The sequence below is a fragment of the Aptenodytes forsteri genome, unplaced genomic scaffold (genome assembly GCF_000699145.1).
Source record: "Aptenodytes forsteri isolate BGI_AS27 unplaced genomic scaffold, ASM69914v1 Scaffold274, whole genome shotgun sequence".
NCBI classification, from domain to species: Eukaryota; Metazoa; Chordata; class Aves; order Sphenisciformes; family Spheniscidae; genus Aptenodytes; species Aptenodytes forsteri.
In genome coordinates, this window is record NW_008795101.1 from 479,940 (window position 1) to 498,998 (window position 19,059).

Consider the following 19,059-nt stretch of genomic DNA (forward strand, 5'->3'; position numbering starts at 1 on the left):
GGGAAAAGAGTGCAGCACGTAGAGTTGGTGCAGCAGATCATGGTTTGCAAATGTCATCTTCCCTCCATGAAGGGGAGGTGGTTCCTGCATGCTTGGAATGGCAAAAGAAGGCACGGAGCTGCTGTGGGCGGCGAGCGGGAGCTGAGGACAGGGAGGAGAACAGGGCGGCCAAGGTGGGATTAAATGGGATTACTTATCTCTGGCTGCTCCTGGTAGTCCAGTTTGAATGCTGCCCAGTGCTGCCAGCATTTCCATCTGTCTGCAAATAACTGCTGGACTTTGGATGGTGACTAAACTGTCCTGAGGAACGTGGAGCTACCTGCGCTGCAGGTGCATTGGAGCAGGGTCTCTCCTCCCCCTTGCCGTGCTTGCCCGTAGGCATGAAGTGAGCCTTGCCTGAGCACCGGGCTGGACGTGGCTAACCAGGGGAGAGAGAGTGAGTTTAGGCTGTTTGTGTTCAACCGGCGCGAGTTTTGTGTAGATGATCCCCAAAATCATTCAGTCAGTCAGCAAGCGCTCCATGGAAAAATGGACACATTTTGGTATCAAAGCTATATGTAGGTTCTATATAACAAGCAGAATTTATCTGATTGCTTTATTTCCTTATTATTTTTACAATCTCTCCAATGGCAGAAGCAGCTATCTGTGCCCAGGGTGCAGAGCAGTCAGCTACAGCTCTTTCTGCTGAGAGATGCTGCATTTTGGGGGGGGGGGGAACCCAAACTTTTTATTTATTGTTGTGCCTTACTTGATGTTTCTCATCCTAATCCAATTGTGTTGTTTTATGGCAAGAAAATGTGTTTAATGATCAGAAGTAGGTCATCCTGGATGCCTGGGAAGGGCGGGTTGTAAATAGCTGCCTTCTCCAGGAGGTTGCAGAGAGTCCAGCTTCTGCTCCCTGTTGTGTCTCCTCCTCTCTAATGACTGCCCTGGGCTGCTGATCCTGCGTGCTGCTTGCTAGGAGCTAAAGCCGCTTGTTTCGAGTGCGAGAAGAAATGCAGAGGTTGCTTTCTGCCTTTCCCTTTTGATATGGCCTGATGCTCACGCCGGTTCCTCGGGAAGTCCCGGCTGGCTGCCTGCTCTAGTTCAGATGCTGTGTCTCAGCTGAGATGTGTTTTCTGGCATCTTCTCTGAATTGCAAACCCCCCCCCCCCCCTCCCCAATTTTAATTTCTTTTTATCAGCAGTCCCTTACGGGAAGTAACAGCTGTCTCTCTTGATGGATGCGTTTCATTTCCAGCCTTTCTCTCTGTATTTTGACTGCAACACATCTGCTACATGAGTATAGCCTTTAACTTTCGCAGCTCGTGCCTTAGCAGTCTGTTTCTTAATGCTTTTGCACATAATGCATTGACCAGACTGGGCTGCATTTAGAGTGGTCTGATCGAACAATAAATCGTAGCATCCTGGTTGCAGTCTTCACCTCCTCTTGTCATCTAAATGGGTTGCTCAGGTGTATCACATTGTCTTGTTCTCAATTGAATAAGTGAAATTAGATCCAGACCTCCTTCGAGGTGTGTGTGACTTGTCAGAATTTCTCAGCTTTCTAGCCGATTATGCTGGGTTAATATTAAACATCAATTTTGCAAAGTGCTGACAGCTCAGTAGTTTAAAAACAAAGAACAAATAAAAAACCCCAACAACAACAAATATAAACCGCTGGTCCAGCGCTTTTGGAGAACTATACTTTGAAAACTAGCCATGTTTGATTACAATTGTTACTGCCCCGATTGAGAGTGAGTGGCAAATTGCAAGTCCCTTGTGCATTGCATTTTTGGAGGGGTCATGTTGGTATAGCCTCCAGCTGAAGAGCTTATGTGGTGTTTATATTCTAACATATTTTTAGTTGCAGTCACATTGTATAGCTCCTGGTAGACTCTTTATTAAAGCGAAGCTTTTATTAAAGATGCAGCGCCATCTCTGACTGGAGATAGGAGTCCAGATAAATCTACCAGTTATTCACCTTTGCTTTGACTCATCTAGAGCATCATAAAGCATCAAATACTTATAAATATATATATGTGTGTATACATCTGTCTTATAAAGAAGACTTCTTTATTAGGTCTTAAACAAGGCTTCTGCTGGATGTTTGTAAACTTTCCTAAGAAATTCCTTTTCAGTGGATAGAAGCCTCTCAGGTTGTTATAAACCTCTTTCTGGGTTTATAACAAAGGAGTTTTGCTAGTCAACTTGCCTTAGCTGGTTTTGAGACATCTGAGTGACTTTTTTTTTCCTTGATTAGATTTTAAAATTTATTCTCTGCACATAAATGAAACTTGAAGCCCATGTTTTTAACTTAAACGCATTCCAAGTTGTGGACAGCAAGGGCAGTATTTTCTGGTTTTCATGAAGTTTGCTTTTAAGCCCAAAGATTTGATGATTTTTTTAACTTCTTAACTTCTGACATCACTTGCGTTTCCCTGATGACAGCATCTAGAGAGGCGGTGGCCTGGAGAAGCCGAGGGAGCTGCTCTGATCCCAACCCTGCACCATTTTGTGAGTTCAGATGCACCGATGAGGCTGGCTGATGAACCCGGTAACGATGAGGGTTTCCTTCGTGGCGGGAGCCCTCCTGCCAGCCTGCGTTGTGCTTTGCTTACTGGGAGCGAGCGATCAAGCATATGTAAATGGAGGGCGAGGGGCCTAAAAAGGTCTGAACGCCAATTTGTTGACGTAATATATCGTGTAAGAAGAGAAATGGGTTATCTCATCTTGTGTAGGTTTACGCTCCCCTGGCACGGTAGAGCTAAAACTCGGGAGTCCTTTTCTGTGTCAGACAGTAAATGTGCAGAGGGTTTCCAGGAGTAAATTCATCCCTGTCCTGCGGGGTGTCAGCATCGTGGCGGGGATGGACAAGGCGGTTGTGGCTGTGAATGGGCAGCATATGAGAAAAATAGCTGTTAAATCAGAGATGAGTCTTGCTGAACACTACAACCGAAGCGTTCATTTCTGAGGCTCTGGAGGAGCTCGAGCATTGGGATAGGGTCAACTCAAAGCCGTGCACAGATGAGAAGAGGAACTGAAGGCAGCAGGTCAAGCGTGCATGAAATGCACTACAAAAACCAGGCATGAGCTGGAGGCAGGGCAGAAAGCTGGGGTTTCATCCCGGGTTCCCCTTCCAGAGCTGCTCGTTCACGTTTCTGAATACACCCTCACTAAGCTACACCAAATCTGATAAGAATCATTTCAATTAGCTTGTTAAGTGTTGAAACTTCCCGCAGCAGAGCTCCTGTTCCCCACAAACCCGAGTGCTGTCTCTCGTGGCTGTATAACCCCCGAAGCTGGAGTTAAATCAGTTTTTGCAAGGCCATCTGTCAGCTTGTTTGAGATGAGCACAGCCGAGTGCCACGTGCTGAGTAGCCAGTGGGAGATTTTTTCACTTTCTGCCTAGTCAAGTTGATTTTATAAAGCCGATGATGATGATATTAATAATATTATTATTATTATTATTATTATTATTATTAGGGTCTGGGGAGAGAGGTTTTGCTGGTGATGCTCTTGTCTGCCTGAAGCATCATTTCTCCTGGAGATCCACAGTTCCTCGCCTCTGGTACCTTTCCTTCGTGTGGGCGGTTGGTGTTGATTCCACATTTGGTACGTGTACAGCAGCAGACACTTAAAAGCTGGGAATGAAAGCGGCTTGTGGTAATTATCACAAAATTAAAGATAATCTCCTGCTCTGGAATTGTGACAAAGTGCAGAAAAGAGATTAGTGCAGTAGGAGAGCAGTCTCGGCCGTGGCAGGGAGAGCGTAGTCTCCCTGGCCCAGGACCCTCTTGGCTGCGTTGTGTTCCTAGCAATTTCCAGTGTTCAACCTGGAGCAGCATTCGCCACTTTGGGTTCTTCTGTGGTCTTGAGTTGCTGCTCCAGCTCGTGCTCTGAAAGTTCGTTAGCCAAATGCTCGCTCAGTGCTGTATCTCCTGCTCCCCTGGCCATTGCGGGGCTTTTTGTTGAGCGATCATAAAATTGTGTTGTCTTAGGCCAAAGAACTAATTTTTCAGCACAAAAACTGATGCGGGTTTGAACTAGTGGTGGTCCTCTGAGCTGCGTGCTGGCGCAGTCCCAAAGAGCTGGAGGGAGTGACAGGGTTTCATGTCGCCCATCGCGCGTGGCGCCTGCCCGTGTAGGTGACGGCCCCTTGGTTGAGGGATGTGCAACCCAGGTGGGTGATGGAGGGGGGCCACTCTGTGCCAGTGAGGGGTTCCTGCTCTGCTCGCCTCCTGTCCTCCTGTTTGAGATGGGATTGTGTGATGCAGCTTGCACAGAGGGAGCAGGATTTCAGACTTTTGCTGCAGTCCTGTGATTCTGTTCCTGATGCGAAACTTGGGCACTAGAGAGCATGATTTAAAACAAAACAACAAGAAGTTAATCTTCCCGTGCCGCTCCAGCTTTGCAAGCGCAGGCCAAGCTGTCAGGCTGGGGGGTTGCATTGCAGACAGTTCAAAATGCCACATTGACAAGACCCATTTTGCACCAGGGGATCCCTAGTTTGCTGAGACCGAACGGTGAGATAACCAGCACTTCTGATGGAGAGCAATTTCATCTCCCCCGTGACCACCAAGGGGTTTTTGTTGGGTTTGTTGCTTTTTTGCTTCCCAGTGTCTGAAATATTTCCTGAAATATAACTGAATCACATGCTCTCCTAGTGCTATTGTCATCTCCAGAGCATCATGCTCCTGTTATGCCCAACTTCTTGCTCAGGCTCCTTTTGAAACAAGCCCTGAAGCATCGCTGCTTGCATTTGAGGAGGCTGAGCAGTTACCCACTTAAACCATCGTAGTTCCTCCTTGGCCGAATGGGGGAGATGCTGAAGCAGCAGCGTGTTGGGCTGGATCCTCTGGGGCTTTTCCTGCTCTCCAGCCGGGAGGGCTGGACATCTCCTGCTCCCCCTGGAGAGGGACCGCACATCCCCAGCTTGAGTGTAGATATCCCTCTTGAGTTGGAGGATTTGCGCACTGGCAGGCAGTTCTGTAATCCACCCGTTGCCCTCAAGTGGGGAAAAGTTGAGGGCTTGGAAGAGCCTTTCTTCTTCACAGCCAAAACTCTCAAGCTCTGCTTGATGGTCTCCTGTGAAGTTAAGTCCTTTCTAAGGATTTGTGGGTTGCTTAACAATCTGTGCTTGTAGGAACGCTTCAGACAGGAGCAAGGAGCGGCAGACTCGTACCTGGAAACAGATGGCCTTAAACCTATCACTTGGGTTTGCGTTCTTTGCACGTGGGCTTCTCTCCTAGTAACTGGGCTCTGCATGCAGAGGTGGCTGAGGGAGGCTGGGGAGCTGCCTTGGCAGGGGACGTTGTGCTGCCGGGATGGGGTGGGGACCTGCTCTTCTTCATCAGCTCTTGATCCTTGTTCGTGGTGGCTCTCCGGAGCCAACTGGGCTTGAGCTTGTGGTCCCACGCGTGAGGCTCTCAGCAGGTCAGCGAACACCTCACAGGGCCAGCGGCAGAGGAGCCTGTTCTCACTGTTGCCTAAAAATAAGGAGCTCCTTGCAAATGTCGCCTTGTGCTCGGAAATGGAAAGATGGCCTCATGTTAGAGGAGGGTTTGGGCCTGTGTTTCCAACTCTGATTATATATCTAAAAGCTTGAGGTGAAATCCTAATTTCTTACCGTTCACTGTAATGGAGTAATGGTCGCTTCTCCCAAAGGCAGTGGTAGAGATAAGTGATGCATTCATTTTTGCGATATATTTGGACATTGGATTCTATAAATAGATTCAATTATCAATAAAGTTTTGTCAAGTGCCTTCTGAGTGGCTGGAAAGCAGCTTCATAAGTGTCTCTCTGGGCTTCTGTATGTAACCAACTCGTCAGTGTAGTGTGGACCTATTATGGTGCAGCAGGGATTTACAAGAAGTCTCTCTACTGAAGCCTCTAGAAAACACTATTGCTAGGAAAAACTGTGCATCTTTGTGCTTCTGAATATGAAATTGTTTGGGTGACCCCTGTAACTTCAGACTCCTGCACTAGTGAAACTGAAAACTGAGCAAAACCAGCTGCTTTTAAAGGCTTTTCAGCTTTCTTGAAAGAGCAAAGCATTAGGCTATTTTCTCAATGTTTTTTTTTCTTCTGATGTCCCTGCCTTTACTGATGCTCTTCCCTTCTCTCCTCAGGTCTGGCACCGAAGAAGGCAGCCGTCACTGAGGTGAGATGTGTAAAGCTGGCCTTGAAAATCCCATGCTGAGAAATGAGATCACAGAGCTTTAGAAAACACTTCTGCCTGACTTTTTTTTGGCAAAGCTGGACTTCAAAATACATTTAAGATTACTGAAAATTTTATATCTGTTATTTGGGAGAAAGAAAATTAGTGGCAGCTCTCTGGAGTCCCTGTGTTGGCATCACCACAGTCACAGAGGGGATGTGAAGGGACTATGCCCACCACGTGGCCAATTTTAGCTGTGTGATCCATGATGTCTGTAAGTAAGTGGCTGAGGGCACCTCTTCCCACCAGAACTTGAAGGTGATAAATGGAGAATCCGTGTATTGGGCATCTCCAGGGCTCTGTGTTGGGTCTCACCCGCTCCTGAAGTGAGTCAAGGAGGCTGTAATTTGTGAAGCCATAGAACAGGGGAACATCTCGAGGGACTGATTTTCTCTCACACGTAATCCAGATCGCAGGTTGCTGAATCACTGTTACCTTCTGGAGCAAAACTCTTCACAGTTGGCAGCAGGGAATCTAGTAGGAGGATCTGTGCCTGAAAACTGTTCCCTGAAGCCCACACTCTTGGTTTAGGGCACCATGTTCAAATGATTTTTGTTCGATCTAACTTTCTGACATACCCCTTTACATTACTCACCTGGGATGATGAGCTTTTGTATACATGAATAGCAAAATCTTCCCATAAAACTGCCAGGAATGTGACACTTGATTCTTTTTGCCTCCCCAGAAATATGCATAGTAGGAAGCTCAACTTATGTGATAGTTGATTGCTTTGTTCAATGCACAAATAGCCCCACTTTTTCTTGCCCTCTCTACAGTCACAAGTAGAGCAAGAGACTGTGGAAGAGACTTGTTACTGCATTTCATATGATGACAATCTCTTAACCAATACCTGTGTCTGTTAATCGCTTTGAGAGGATGATGATGAGCCATGTGGTGAGGCAGGACGATACAGCTTGAGCTCGTGTGTGATGGGATCCAGCTTGTTGGTTAGAAGCTGCAAGGAAAGGATAAGCTGTACTGCTAATCACGACTGTTTGGAGGAGTACTCGGAAGCAAGCCTGGCTGTGCTAAATGTTTAAAACAGGGTAGGAAATAAGATTTTTGAAGGAGAAATCAGACTGCCCCTTAGTACCAGAAGTACAAGTGGTTTGACCAGAAATAGCTGCAAGCTCTTGATTAAAAGCTAAAACACAAAGAACTTCTGTAGTCTGAACAAAATTATACATTGTCTACTGTAGACATCAGTTCTGAGAGATGGGTCTGTGCAGCACTCGAGAGAGACAGTGATATAATATTGTCACTTGAGAAATGACCTTGGATCTCTCTGCACGCTGCTTAAAGGAACATCCAAAGCCTGGCTGTTCTTTAATGTAACAAACCCCCAAATGTCGCTGGTGGCTCACCGGCAGTTTTAGCCATCTGCTGGGCTCCGCAATCCACTGGGGTGGCGGGAGCGCTGGGGAGTAGGTGAAACGTTGCCCCGTGGCAGAGTATAGAGGCCCTACGCTTGGGGTTGCAAAAGGACCTGTATCAAACTTCACAAAACGTGATTGTGTTGGCTTGTTAAAGGGTACAGCCACAATCTGCTGCCTCCTGGATCAGCAAAAAAAGGCCCAGGCGGACTCAGAGGTAGAAGAGGAGGAAAATGGGATAGGAGTAGGTTTGTTCTCACTCTGAAGTGCTGGCAGTCCTATAGTGTTTCTGTAAACTCTTTGCAAAACTTCAGGAAGAGCTGTTATTGCAGTTTACTCTTTGTGGTCTCGCCCTTTGAATTGTAAACAAATGAGATCTTGCTTAAATGGATTATCTCCACGTGAACACAGGAGTGGGGTTGTGTTGTCCTTGTTATCTGTCTCTTATTTCTCCAGTGAAGTGCAAGGTATTGGTATGACACCTGAGGGCATGGGATTTTTAAGAATAAAATTCTCTCGCTGTTTGATTTAATACATCGCTATTTTAAATCAATGAGAAACTGCGGTCAAGCAACTGCTGTGGAATCTTGGCAGCTGGGAAGCAAGCAGATCTTTCCTGAGCTCAGCATCTTTGCTGAGGGCTCTGCCCAGTTAGTACTGAGGGTGTCAGATGGAGTGGTTGGGTGTTCTAACTCTTCTTGTCTTGAGGGATGGATGCATAATTCAGCCTTGTTTAAGGCTTGCCAGTGCCAATTACACCTGTTTGCACTCTGCAGATTTTTCTCCAGTGGTAGAGAGCGATCCCTCTGTCCTTTACAACCATGACAGCGTGGTTGTGCCTGTGCTGCTCTGCTTGTTCTTGTCGGCCAGGTCAGCTTCTGTTCTGGGCTTTAGCCATGCTCTTTCATTGCAGGGACCATCGCTACCAGGACAGCCTGGCCAAGGAAAGAAGATAGGTCATCGAGGCGTTGATGCTTCTGGTGAAACCACCTACAAAAAGGTTTGGTTTTTTGGAGCGGGGACTGGCAGCTCTGTGTAGGTGGCAGGCTGAGAAGAGAGGTTGGGGCCCAAGGTTAGCAATAGCACAACCGAGCTTTCCTGGTTCAGTTTGTTAATAGCTACCAATCTGATTTAGATTTTATGCAGCACCCTTGTACTGCATAATCTTGCAAACGGCAAACTTTCTGGAAGCTTTAATCCATCTCTTCAGCAGCTGGTTGAACTTGTTTAGCAGTATGTAGTGCCTGAGATGATCCCATGGAAGTCATAGACACGACTGTATTGTAATACAGGGGATGTTATCATGATAATCTGCTGCAAAATACTCACTTACTGCTCTTTTCTTTCTGCCAGACCACCTCATCCACCCTGAAGGGGGCCATCCAGCTAGGGATTGGATATACTGTCGGCAATCTGAGCTCCAAGCCAGAGAGAGATGTCCTGATGCAGGACTTCTACGTGGTGGAGAGCATTTTTTTCCCAAGGTAAAGGAGACGGGAAACAAAACGAATGGATGAGTTATTTCTTTTCCTCTCACTGATTTTTCAAGAGAGCTTCCATCTGTCTTTAGATCACAGAGTTGGTTGCTCTGAATGTTTTAAATATGCATCCATTACATACAAACATAACAGTGGGAAGTGTTAGATTCTGCAGTACACTGGCTTGCAAGGAAGTACAATGTAAGATGCAGTACTGTATGCTTGAGTTTGTTAGCCTTCCTACGTGCTTCTCTTTCTACCTGTCCGTCTAGAATTTCTTCCACAAAATTATGCCATGTTTGAGATGGAAGAAACTCATTCTGGGAGCTCTTTAACTCTGAATAAACAAAGCTCATAAAGGCTATATTCTCTGTGTAAATATATTCTGCTTGGCAAGTGGTTGTTCCTTGCACTCTTTGGAAACAGATTTTGGCAGATAATTTAAAACCTGTTTTCCTGTTGTCCTGCCACAGAAGAAAGATATTTTTTGTTGTTGTTCCTAAGATGTCTTTTTGCAAGGCTCAATTCATCTCAAATATAGAGAGGCCAGTGACTGTACATATCTGGTGAATGGTATTACAGAGGCCCTGCTCATGTAATGTCTGTTCTGTGCAGCGAAGGCAGTAATCTCACCCCGGCTCACCATTATGCTGACTTCAGGTTCAAGACCTATGCACCAGTGGCTTTTCGGTACTTCCGAGAACTCTTTGGGATTCGTCCAGATGATTATTTGGTATGGATGTATTTTTGGATTTCTCTGTCTTTCCTCCTTTATTTGAGATGGTCTAGAGCAATGCAGGAAATTTGCCCCTAAATGAAGGCTGTCAGCAATTCTTGCTAAAAGGAATGGAAAAGAGTTGAGGAATCATTCTGATCCCAGCAAGGAGTGGGAACAGGCTGTGGATTTAGGGATTCTGTTCAATTTTGGAGGAGATCCAGTGACGGTCCCGGCAAGACCAGCATCATTCAGCCCAGGTCTTTGTTTGCTAAGAGGTAGCTGCTAGCTTACACTGGAGGGAAAGGAAATGATCTGCGTACAGTGTGTGCTGTGTAAGCTATGCGATGGGGTTCCCTCTCTGCTGCTTGTGGTGACAATAACTTACTGTGTTTACAAGCAAAAGGAGTTGTGTTCTGCTGGGTGCAACCCTGTAATGTCCCCTGGGGCCCTGAGGACAAAGATGGGAATTTTTCCTTGTGTACTCACTCGAGAGCTATGTGAGTGTAGTTATTTTAATCATCTTACAAAGACAGGATAAAATACAGTTTGTTCTTGTGCTCAGAAAGCTCCTCAGAGCTGGAAAGGCTGTTTTTAAAATACCTAGTAATACAAGCTGTTGGGGCTTGGAGTACACTGGGGTTGAATTTTGTCCCTTGCATGTATGTGACGTCCTGCTCTTTAGAAAAGGACATTTGTTGAACCAGGGAAGGGAACACATCCAAATGAGCACACGCCCTCCCCCTTTTTTAATAGCCCTTTTTTTCTGACTTCAGCTGCAGATAGGGGTAATCGTAGCTGAACACCTACAAGTAGAAACAAGCCTGTGCCATTGCATGGTTTGACAGTAACAGTGGTCCCCATCTGTGCCATCCAAGATAATGCTGGCTGATGTGATGAGTGGTTCAAAACCTGGGTGAGGCAAAGAGCCTGCCTCAATTGCAAAGGTCACGGCTCTGATTTGTTGCTTCTGCTTCCCCTGATTCTCTCTTGCCTGCCACAGCAGCAAATGCCTTTAATTATGCATGAGATAATTAGCTTGATAAAGTCTTGGATCATTAATCTGTGCAGTGCTGAAAGCTGTTTTCAGTACATAATGATGAGCATTTAATTTATCGCTCTGATTATGTCCCTTACATACCCTACCTCCCTCTCCCCATCTTACCTCTTGCTGTGGCAGCTCTGACGTGACGCTGTCCTGAACCCACTCGACCTACGCAGTTACCTTGGGGTTGGTACCTAGCTGTGAAGTGCACATGTGTGCTTGTGCTTTCTTCTGTCCCCCCCCCGCCCCGCTGCTAGGCATATCCTCATTTGAGGACCTGCTGTTTGCATGCTGATGTCTAGAAATGTCCTCCCAATTCAATTCCCGATGCAGTACCCCTTGCTGTGCTTACACAGCACTGATCCCTCTATTCATGTTTGGACACCTGGTCTAACGCTCTTCGTGTGTTTCTGGCAGGATTGAGGGGGTGAGATGTGGCTGTAAAAACCCTCTGTAACAGGGGAGCACAAGGCCAGAGGAGGCTGCTGAGAACAGCCAGTGCATTGTGTTCCCTCCAGCACGGTGATATGTGGTACCCTGAGCAGACTGTCATGTCTCTTAAAATCCTATCTTTCCGTCTGCGCTTGCAGTAATGTGCTGAAAAAAGCCTAAATGTGATACATGCGTACACGCACAATGGGGAAGGATAAGATGTCATTATGAAGTCTGGATGTTACTGAAAGCATATGATTAGCTTGATTCTGAGCAGTTGGGATGCTCTGAACTGTAATCTCGGTCTCTAATTGTAAATTGTCCAGCAGCTTTGCTGCTTAGACCTAACCTATAATGAAAATAGTTCTCACTTAAGCTTTGCTACCCCTTAATCTCACAGGGAGACAGCATGCTGGGGAAAGCCCTCAAGGGCATAGAACTCAGCGTGCAATGAGTGGGGGCTAAAAACATCATCTTTTTTCCTTTTCCTCCCTAGTATTCATTATGTAATGAGCCTCTGATAGAGCTGTCGAACCCTGGTGCCAGCGGCTCCCTCTTCTATGTCACCAGCGACGATGAATTCATCATAAAAACTGTGATGCACAAGGAAGCTGAATTCCTACAGAAGCTCCTTCCTGGCTACTACATGGTGTGTATCACCAGCACCTTGGACCCGACTTGGGTTTGTCGTGGCAGCTTTTCTGTCCAAAGCATCGCACAGGGCATGTCCTCCACCTGGGTTTCTTGTGGCCTGCCCGCCCTGTGCCAGGGACAATGTTAACAGTGTGTCACGAAGCCAGTCCCAGAAGCACAAATCCTGCCAATTATTTGCAAATTCCGTGGGTAAACTTGAGGCAGATAACTGTGCCATGGCTTTAGGCATGTTCTTGCCTGGCAGTGCCTTCCCAGATGTGTGTTTCTGGGTGTCCTTTTTCCAGCACTAGTTCGTTCTTCTTCGCTTGGCACCATACATCTGCCTCAGCCTGGCTTTGAGGATGGCTGTTGATTGCAATAACAAAGCCACCTTGGTTTTGTGGGAAAACCACTGCTGTCCCTGGATATCTCCCATATCTGCTGTTTAACAGAGTTACTCTGAAGGCAGTTGCTGGTTGTCCTGGCTCCCGCTGGCTGCAGTACCAAGCTTAAAGACTCCCACAGTACCAGCCAGCTTTGCACATCCAGTCTGCTGCAGATAGTTGTTGCCTAAATCTCAGGGCTAGCAAGGCAATATATTGAGACCCAGAGGACTTGCATGTGGTGACAAGTAGTAAATCAGAACCAAACCCAATGCTTTGGCGTGTAAACCAGGAGCTGCCTCCCTGCATAACTGCGGTGAAGGGTCCAGCTCTATGGATGAGGGCACTGAAATTCAGTTAGAACCACCCAGGGATTTGTTTGCCGTGGAGATGCTGAGGAGAAGGTGATGGCAAGCGATGTTAATGCTGCCCCATCTGCGTGCATGTTGCAGTGGATTTGATTTATGTGATCGTACACTGTTTTTATGAAAATACTTGCCTCACTCGATATTTACTGGGGAAAATTTGCCAAAGTGAGACAGGGTCTTGGGTGTCTGTATATAACTGACAGCCAGTCGCTTGCTTTTGCAAGTGACAGTCAAGTTCCTGGACAGGATGAGCTTTCTTGGAAAGTGTTGCCTGTTGCCTAATGTATGTAGTAAATCAGGTGGAGGGTTTTGAATGGGAATGGAGTTGCACTGTTGTCCTGAATTCTGCAGCTGTCCTGGCTAGCAATCGGTGTAACGAATTAAACTGAACTTACCTGTCTGGTGCAGAGTTGTGTGCTCCTCGTTGTAGCATCCCAATGTTTGTGGGTTACTGTGGTGCTAACACGTGATCTCTCTGCTGTTCTGGGGAAACCCATCCGCTGTAAGCGGATGTGTAAGTCCACTTCCACTGTAAGTCAGTGGAGAGGAAGCAGAGTGGTTTCATCCTGAGTTACTTTGAAACTGGGCAAGCGCTGTTTGCGTTCGGTCTTGCCTGTCTCTGTTGCTTTTAGCTTGCACCATATTGAACAGCGCGCTCACAAAGAGGGCTCACTCGTGTGCCCAGTTAGGTGAGATGAGGAGGGGCATGAAATTTTAATACAATCGTGCTTCTGCCGTCTGTCAGAGTCTGTCAGGTCTGTCCTTTCTTTTGTAGCGTACAGAGATGTTCTGTTTCCTTCCCAAATTTTCCCAAAGCTGAACAAGCAAATCATGCCTGTCATGTCATTCCTAATAATAACTGCTGCCTAAAAAAAGGACATGATAGCAGAGCAGGATATCTGCGCTCTCTGGCCAACTGTGTTTTATAAAGCAACTCTGCAAAAGGAGGAGAAAATTGATGTTGTTTAAAAAAAAAAAAAAATACCGTGTCCCTGGTTTATTCTGGGCCAGAGAACAGCTCTTGATTTCTGACACTTCTGAAGAGATGAAGATAGCTGTTATTTTTAAACTTGAAGTTCCCACTTACTGTGTTTATTTCTCTTCCAGTTTGGTTTCCCTTTTTTAGCTGCTGTTGATGGGGAAAGCGGGGAATTTCCGGACTTGGTTATTTGCCCAGAGTGCTGTACATCTCATTCCCTGTATTCAAGGCATAGTGGTATTTTCAGGTCCTAAAGCCACTGAAATGCAAGAGTTTGTCAAATGGGTACAGTAAGCTCTCATGTAAAGTTCAGAAAATCCCTAGGTGAAGAAGCGCTAGCGTGACTGCTCCAAGATCTGTTAACATGCTTTGTGTTGAACACAGCAGGAATCTTCTGCCGAAATTACCTTTCCCCGTGCTTTTTTCCCAACCCTGCTGCAGAATCTGAACCAGAACCCACGGACACTGCTGCCGAAGTTTTATGGACTGTACTGTGTGCAATCAGGGGGCAAAAACATCCGCGTGGTCGTGATGAACAACATTCTGCCTCGCGTGGTGAAAATGCACCTGAAATTTGACCTGAAAGGCTCAACCTATAAACGCCGGGCATCCAAGAAGGAAAAAGAAAAGTCCAGCCCTACGTACAAGGATCTAGACTTCATACAAGACATGCCCGAGGGCCTGATGTTGGATGCAGATACCTTCAGTGCATTGGTGAAAACGTTGCAACGAGACTGTCTGGTAAGGAGGCGGGCAGCTTGGGGAGCAGGTTAATGAAGTTCTGTGGCTCTCAAGCATGAGGAGGAGCAAATGATTGAGAACCTTGCTAATCTGCTAACCCCAAAGCAGGATAAGTCCCTTCTACTGTGCTTTTCCCTGAAAGCAAAGCAGTGGAGTTGGATCTCATGACAGCCTCTGAGGACTAAGGCTGTGTTTCTTTACCTGGTGCATCAAATTGTGGCAGCATGCTCCACTTGTAGCTGGGCTGTTGGGACTAAATACGTTTTTCCTATACAGTGTGCAGCAGATACATGGTACAACGGTGTTATTTGCAAGCCTTCAGCCCTTTGGGTTGATTGTGGGATGGCCAAACTCTATGCGATCAAGTCCAGAGATGACTATTGGTTCAGAAACGTTCAAGCTCTGGCGAAGGAGTTGTTAGTGAGAATGTGGACAGGCTGTTCCATGCTTTGGGATCTGTGCTGTATTTGAGCTGCTGGCCTGATATTTTGTCTCTGTTCTTAAACTCAACACTAACCTGTAGGTGTTGGAAAGCTTTAAAATCATGGACTACAGCCTCCTGCTTGGGGTTCATAACATAGACCAGCAAGAACGGGAGCGACAGTCTGAGGGAGCCCACAGCACGTCGGATGAGAAGCGTCCTGTGGGGCAGAAGGCACTTTACTCCACGGCCATGGAGTCCATCCAGGGTGGGGCTGCCCGGGGGGAGTCCATAGACACAGATGACACGTAGGTGAAAACCTGGTTCTCTTGCACTGCTGGGAGGGGTGGAGGTGGAGGCTGGAGTAGTAAATCCGTGACTGAGGCCCATATGAACTGTTAGAGTGAGCATCTCTCCTGGGGGTTATGGTACTGCTGCCAGTAGAGCAGTGTGGTGTGAAAGGGGGAAGCTGGGGTGGGAAATGTTTCTGTAAGACTCCAGCCTCACAGCAATCTCTCTTCTTAGGCCAGCCTGTAGGTTGTCAGCTCCTGTTACAGCCTCTAAATATCCACCCAGGCTCTGGGGAGGAGAAGCTAGCTCTGTTCTAGCTCAGCATCCAAATACTGGAGTGGAAGTAGGGATCAGCCTGTCCCTAGGAGCTTGGAGTTTGTTCTCCATCACTCCATCTTTGGAATCCCTGACGGTACCCTGAGGCCATCCCATTCCGATTAACAAACAGCAATGTAGCCAAGTGCTGGAGTAACTGGTGGAGCTGTGGGTTGGGAGGGGGTTGCCCAAAACCTGTCCATGCTGTGCCCGATCTATGGCTCTTGGGCTGCAGGTGGCTCTTGTGACTGTCTCTCTGGCTCTGTGGACCAAGCTTGCTAACAAATGGTGGAGTTTGCTGTTTGTTGCTGTCTGAAACCAGCTGCTCCAGTTTTGATGGAGGATCAGTCACGGTGGAGCCGGGATAATACTTTGGTGTTTCCATTCTTTCAAGTAGCATCATTAATTGCAGTGGCCTGCCTGATACCTGCATGCTTTTGTTGTGTGCTGGTGCTAGTGGTTGCTGCACCTTTGGCAGGACTGATATTATCGCGGATGGGACTGGAAATACTCTTGTTCTTAAAGGTTTGCTGCCCTAATAGGCAGACAGCTTACGCTGACCTGATAAATAATCTGATCCCCAGAATAAAGTCTGTAGCTAAGAAGAAATGATGTGGTGCTTTCTGGCCCAGGTAGAGCTGTTGCCACGTGACACGGGTCCTGTCCTGATAGTTGGTGTTTGGCGCTGCAGGCAGCAGCCCCGGGATCACCCTGTGAGAGATAGCCTGGGTCAGTAGGTGACTTCCCATGGTTGTGCACAAAGTGACTTTGCAGGTTTTTGCATTGTGTCTGACCACCACAGAGCCCTCTTTTCAGTGCTGCCGTCCACCCTTCCTCAGAGTCCTCTTTTCAGTGCTGCCGTCCACCCTTCCGCAGGTCTCGGGGGTATTACAGCTGCTCTTTTTGAGGCTGCACTCGCTGAGGTTTTGTTTTCCCTGCAGGATGGGAGGAATCCCAGCAGTGAATGGCAAAGGAGAGCGTCTCCTGCTACATGTAGGAATAATAGATATCCTTCAATCGTACAGGTAGGTAACTTTGCAGTTGTCTGTCCTTTAAGTGTGTTAACGTCTATTTTAATACTGAATGAAAGCAGGAAGATTTTCCTCTCCTGAAGAGCTTGATAATGAGTGGGCAGGCTGCCTAAAGGCATCTGTCAATGCATGTCGGGGGCTGTGGTTTTTTATCCTGTCCTTAGAAAAGCTGGTGACACAGAGCCATTTTTCTTTCTAAGATATAATGAGTTGCTCATAGAAGTTTCCCGTCTCTGTGCCTAGGATGGGTAGCATATCTCCAGGGATGGAAGGTGATTTTCTGCTCCTCTTCCAGCCCAGCTGCTCCTTCCCTGTAGGGTTCCCAGGCAGTCCTGACCTGGCTGCAGAGATGCCGGTGTGCTCAGCCAACCTCTCTTGGCTGGAGGAAAGCTACACTCCGGATGAAGGAGGACTTGTTAGCAGCTCAGTGATCTCTCCTGTGCGGGGTATGAAAGGTGGTTTAGATACAGAGTATGTGCCTGAATCTGTCTCTTTTTCTTTTCTCTCCATTTCTCCCCCGGAATTAGGTTCATCAAGAAGCTAGAACATACCTGGAAGGCCCTTGTCCATGACGGGGTGAGTGCCTGTACAGAGGCAGAAATTGTCCAGGCCTCGGCAGGATTACCTGCCTTGGCTTCGTTTATGCTAGTTGGTGCCGATTACCTTGCTATTTATAGTGCCTGAACTGGCACAGTTGAAGCTGATGAAAGGAATAGTTCTTACCTCTTATGCCTCCACAGCGGTGTAGTGCCACTTATTCCCAATCAGGTTTTCTTGCTCACTCCACCTCCTTGCATGTTTAGCTGTCGTGCTACCAGCTTTCCTCCGCTGCTCCCATCTGTCATTTTCCTCCTCCCCATGATACCAGGAGCTGTATGCACAAGGCGTGTGCATCCGTGTATGTGTCAAGGAGCCCTGCATTTGCTCTCTTTGGTGATTGACTGTGTTTCAACTTCAGTAAGCTATCTGTTAATAAATCCCTTTCAGTGTTTCCCTGCTGTCTTGTCTCCTGCAGCAGCCAGGTGCATGTTTACAAAAAAGCAACCTTGAACGTGGAAACTATTTTTCAGCATTGCTCCTAGCTTCCCTTAAATAATAAGGCAAAGAAAATGTGTAGATGCCAAGTCGTAGCAGCACAGTCAAACATCAGAAGCAGAGACAGCTTCAGTTTTACGATTTTAAACAAAAAGTGCAAAACATTTGAAATGCATGGAGACCCTTGGCTGAATTTTGGTGTCCGTGTTGTATGCAAAGGTATCCAGGTGTGCTTTGAATGTCAGCCAGCAAAGCCAGAAGAAATTTCATGTATGCAATCAGGCCAATATTTGAAAAATCCAGGAAGTCTACAAAGGAATAAAATCACCAAAATCCACTATAAAATTACAGCAAGAATATAATCAAATGCAATCAAATCAAAGGCAATGCTTCAGGCTTATTTATAGCATTAATCAGATCATTTCAGTTAAGCCTTTCCATTTTAAGGCTCGATCAGTGCTAAATGTTGGAATAAAAAAGGCTGCATTGGTTGTTATAGAAATTCTGCCTTGAGGGATAATTTTAAAATTAAACAATTGCTTCTTGCCTTTGTAGGACACGGTGTCAGTACACAGACCCAGCTTTTATGCAGAGAGATTCTTCAAATTCATGACCAACACAGTGTTTCGAAAGAATTCCTGTAAGTACCTAGTCCAAGAGCTGTTGCCCTTGTGATGTGAGACAAGCCTTATCTCAGTCTTGCTGCTTCAGTCCACGTGGAGAGTCTCTGGGCCGGAGCCTGAGCAGGCTTTTCCACTGTAACATAGAGCGAAGCTGGGGAACTGCAAAGCCCTCAGGTTGTCATGGCTTGCTTTGGTCTGCTCAGACTCCCAGCCCGGAGCTCTCCCTGCAGCCTGACTCAGGCTCAGTCCTTTGGAGATGGCACTTGCAGATCACGTGTGTGTGTGTGTCAGAGGGCAGAGGCCTCTCCTTATGAAGGGAAAAGTGCCTTTGGTGTGACAGTAGGTGGTGGTGGTAATTTCATCCTCTCTTTCACTCTTCTCATCCAGCTCTGAAGTCATCTCCCTCAAAGAAAGGGCGTAGTGCCTTGCTAGCTGTCAAGACGGCTGGTCCAACAGCTGCATTTTCAGCTAGCCAGCTTCCCTCTGAAAAGGATGAAACGCAGTATGATCTTCGTGCAGCCAGGAGTTACCCCACACTTGACGATGAAGGTAATGGTCTCGTTTGGTGGCTGATGGCTGTGTGATTACCCTGTCTTTCCTAGCAGTTCCTTAGGATCCTTCCCTGTTCTCGTCAAGTTCCCCACTGTGCACCGACCACATGTCTTCCTTGATGGATAGCTCTTCATTGCATGTCTTGCTGTGCTTTGCAGGTGCTAAACTTAAGCAGGAAAGGGGAGAAGGTAAGAGTATATTGTTTTGTCACAGCACCAGCAGTTAGTTGATTGGGGAAGCAATGCCTCTGCATCAAAGAAGACCGAATCCCTTCTTTGCAGCACTGTATGGTTCTGCAGTAAAAATGGTCGCTTGCGTCACTGCTGCAAGGCAGCCGCTGCCAACTGGCACCAGCAGTCGTAGCCCAAAAGCAATCAGAAAGTTGAATTTTCCACCCTTTAAAAAAAAAAAAAAAAAAGGGGGGGGGAAATGGGGAATGCAGGGGG

At 46.9% G+C, this 19,059-nt stretch overlaps 1 protein-coding gene across 1 annotated transcript in view; it reads left to right on the forward strand.

Annotated features, from left to right (window-relative positions):
* The window catches only part of PIP5K1C (phosphatidylinositol-4-phosphate 5-kinase type 1 gamma), a 54,005-nt gene that overhangs the window by 23,840 nt on the left and 11,106 nt on the right, over nt 1-19,059 (forward strand). Inside the window, exons 2-12 of the mRNA XM_009277080.1 lie at nt 6,110-6,141; nt 8,485-8,571; nt 8,925-9,055; nt 9,665-9,782; nt 11,738-11,890; nt 14,046-14,345; nt 14,869-15,074; nt 16,314-16,397; nt 16,931-16,979; nt 17,994-18,078; nt 18,449-18,610. Coding sequence (XP_009275355.1) covers nt 6,110-6,141; nt 8,485-8,571; nt 8,925-9,055; nt 9,665-9,782; nt 11,738-11,890; nt 14,046-14,345; nt 14,869-15,074; nt 16,314-16,397; nt 16,931-16,979; nt 17,994-18,078; nt 18,449-18,610 — 1,407 coding nt within the window. The remainder of the gene's footprint in view (nt 1-6,109; nt 6,142-8,484; nt 8,572-8,924; nt 9,056-9,664; nt 9,783-11,737; nt 11,891-14,045; nt 14,346-14,868; nt 15,075-16,313; nt 16,398-16,930; nt 16,980-17,993; nt 18,079-18,448; nt 18,611-19,059) is intronic.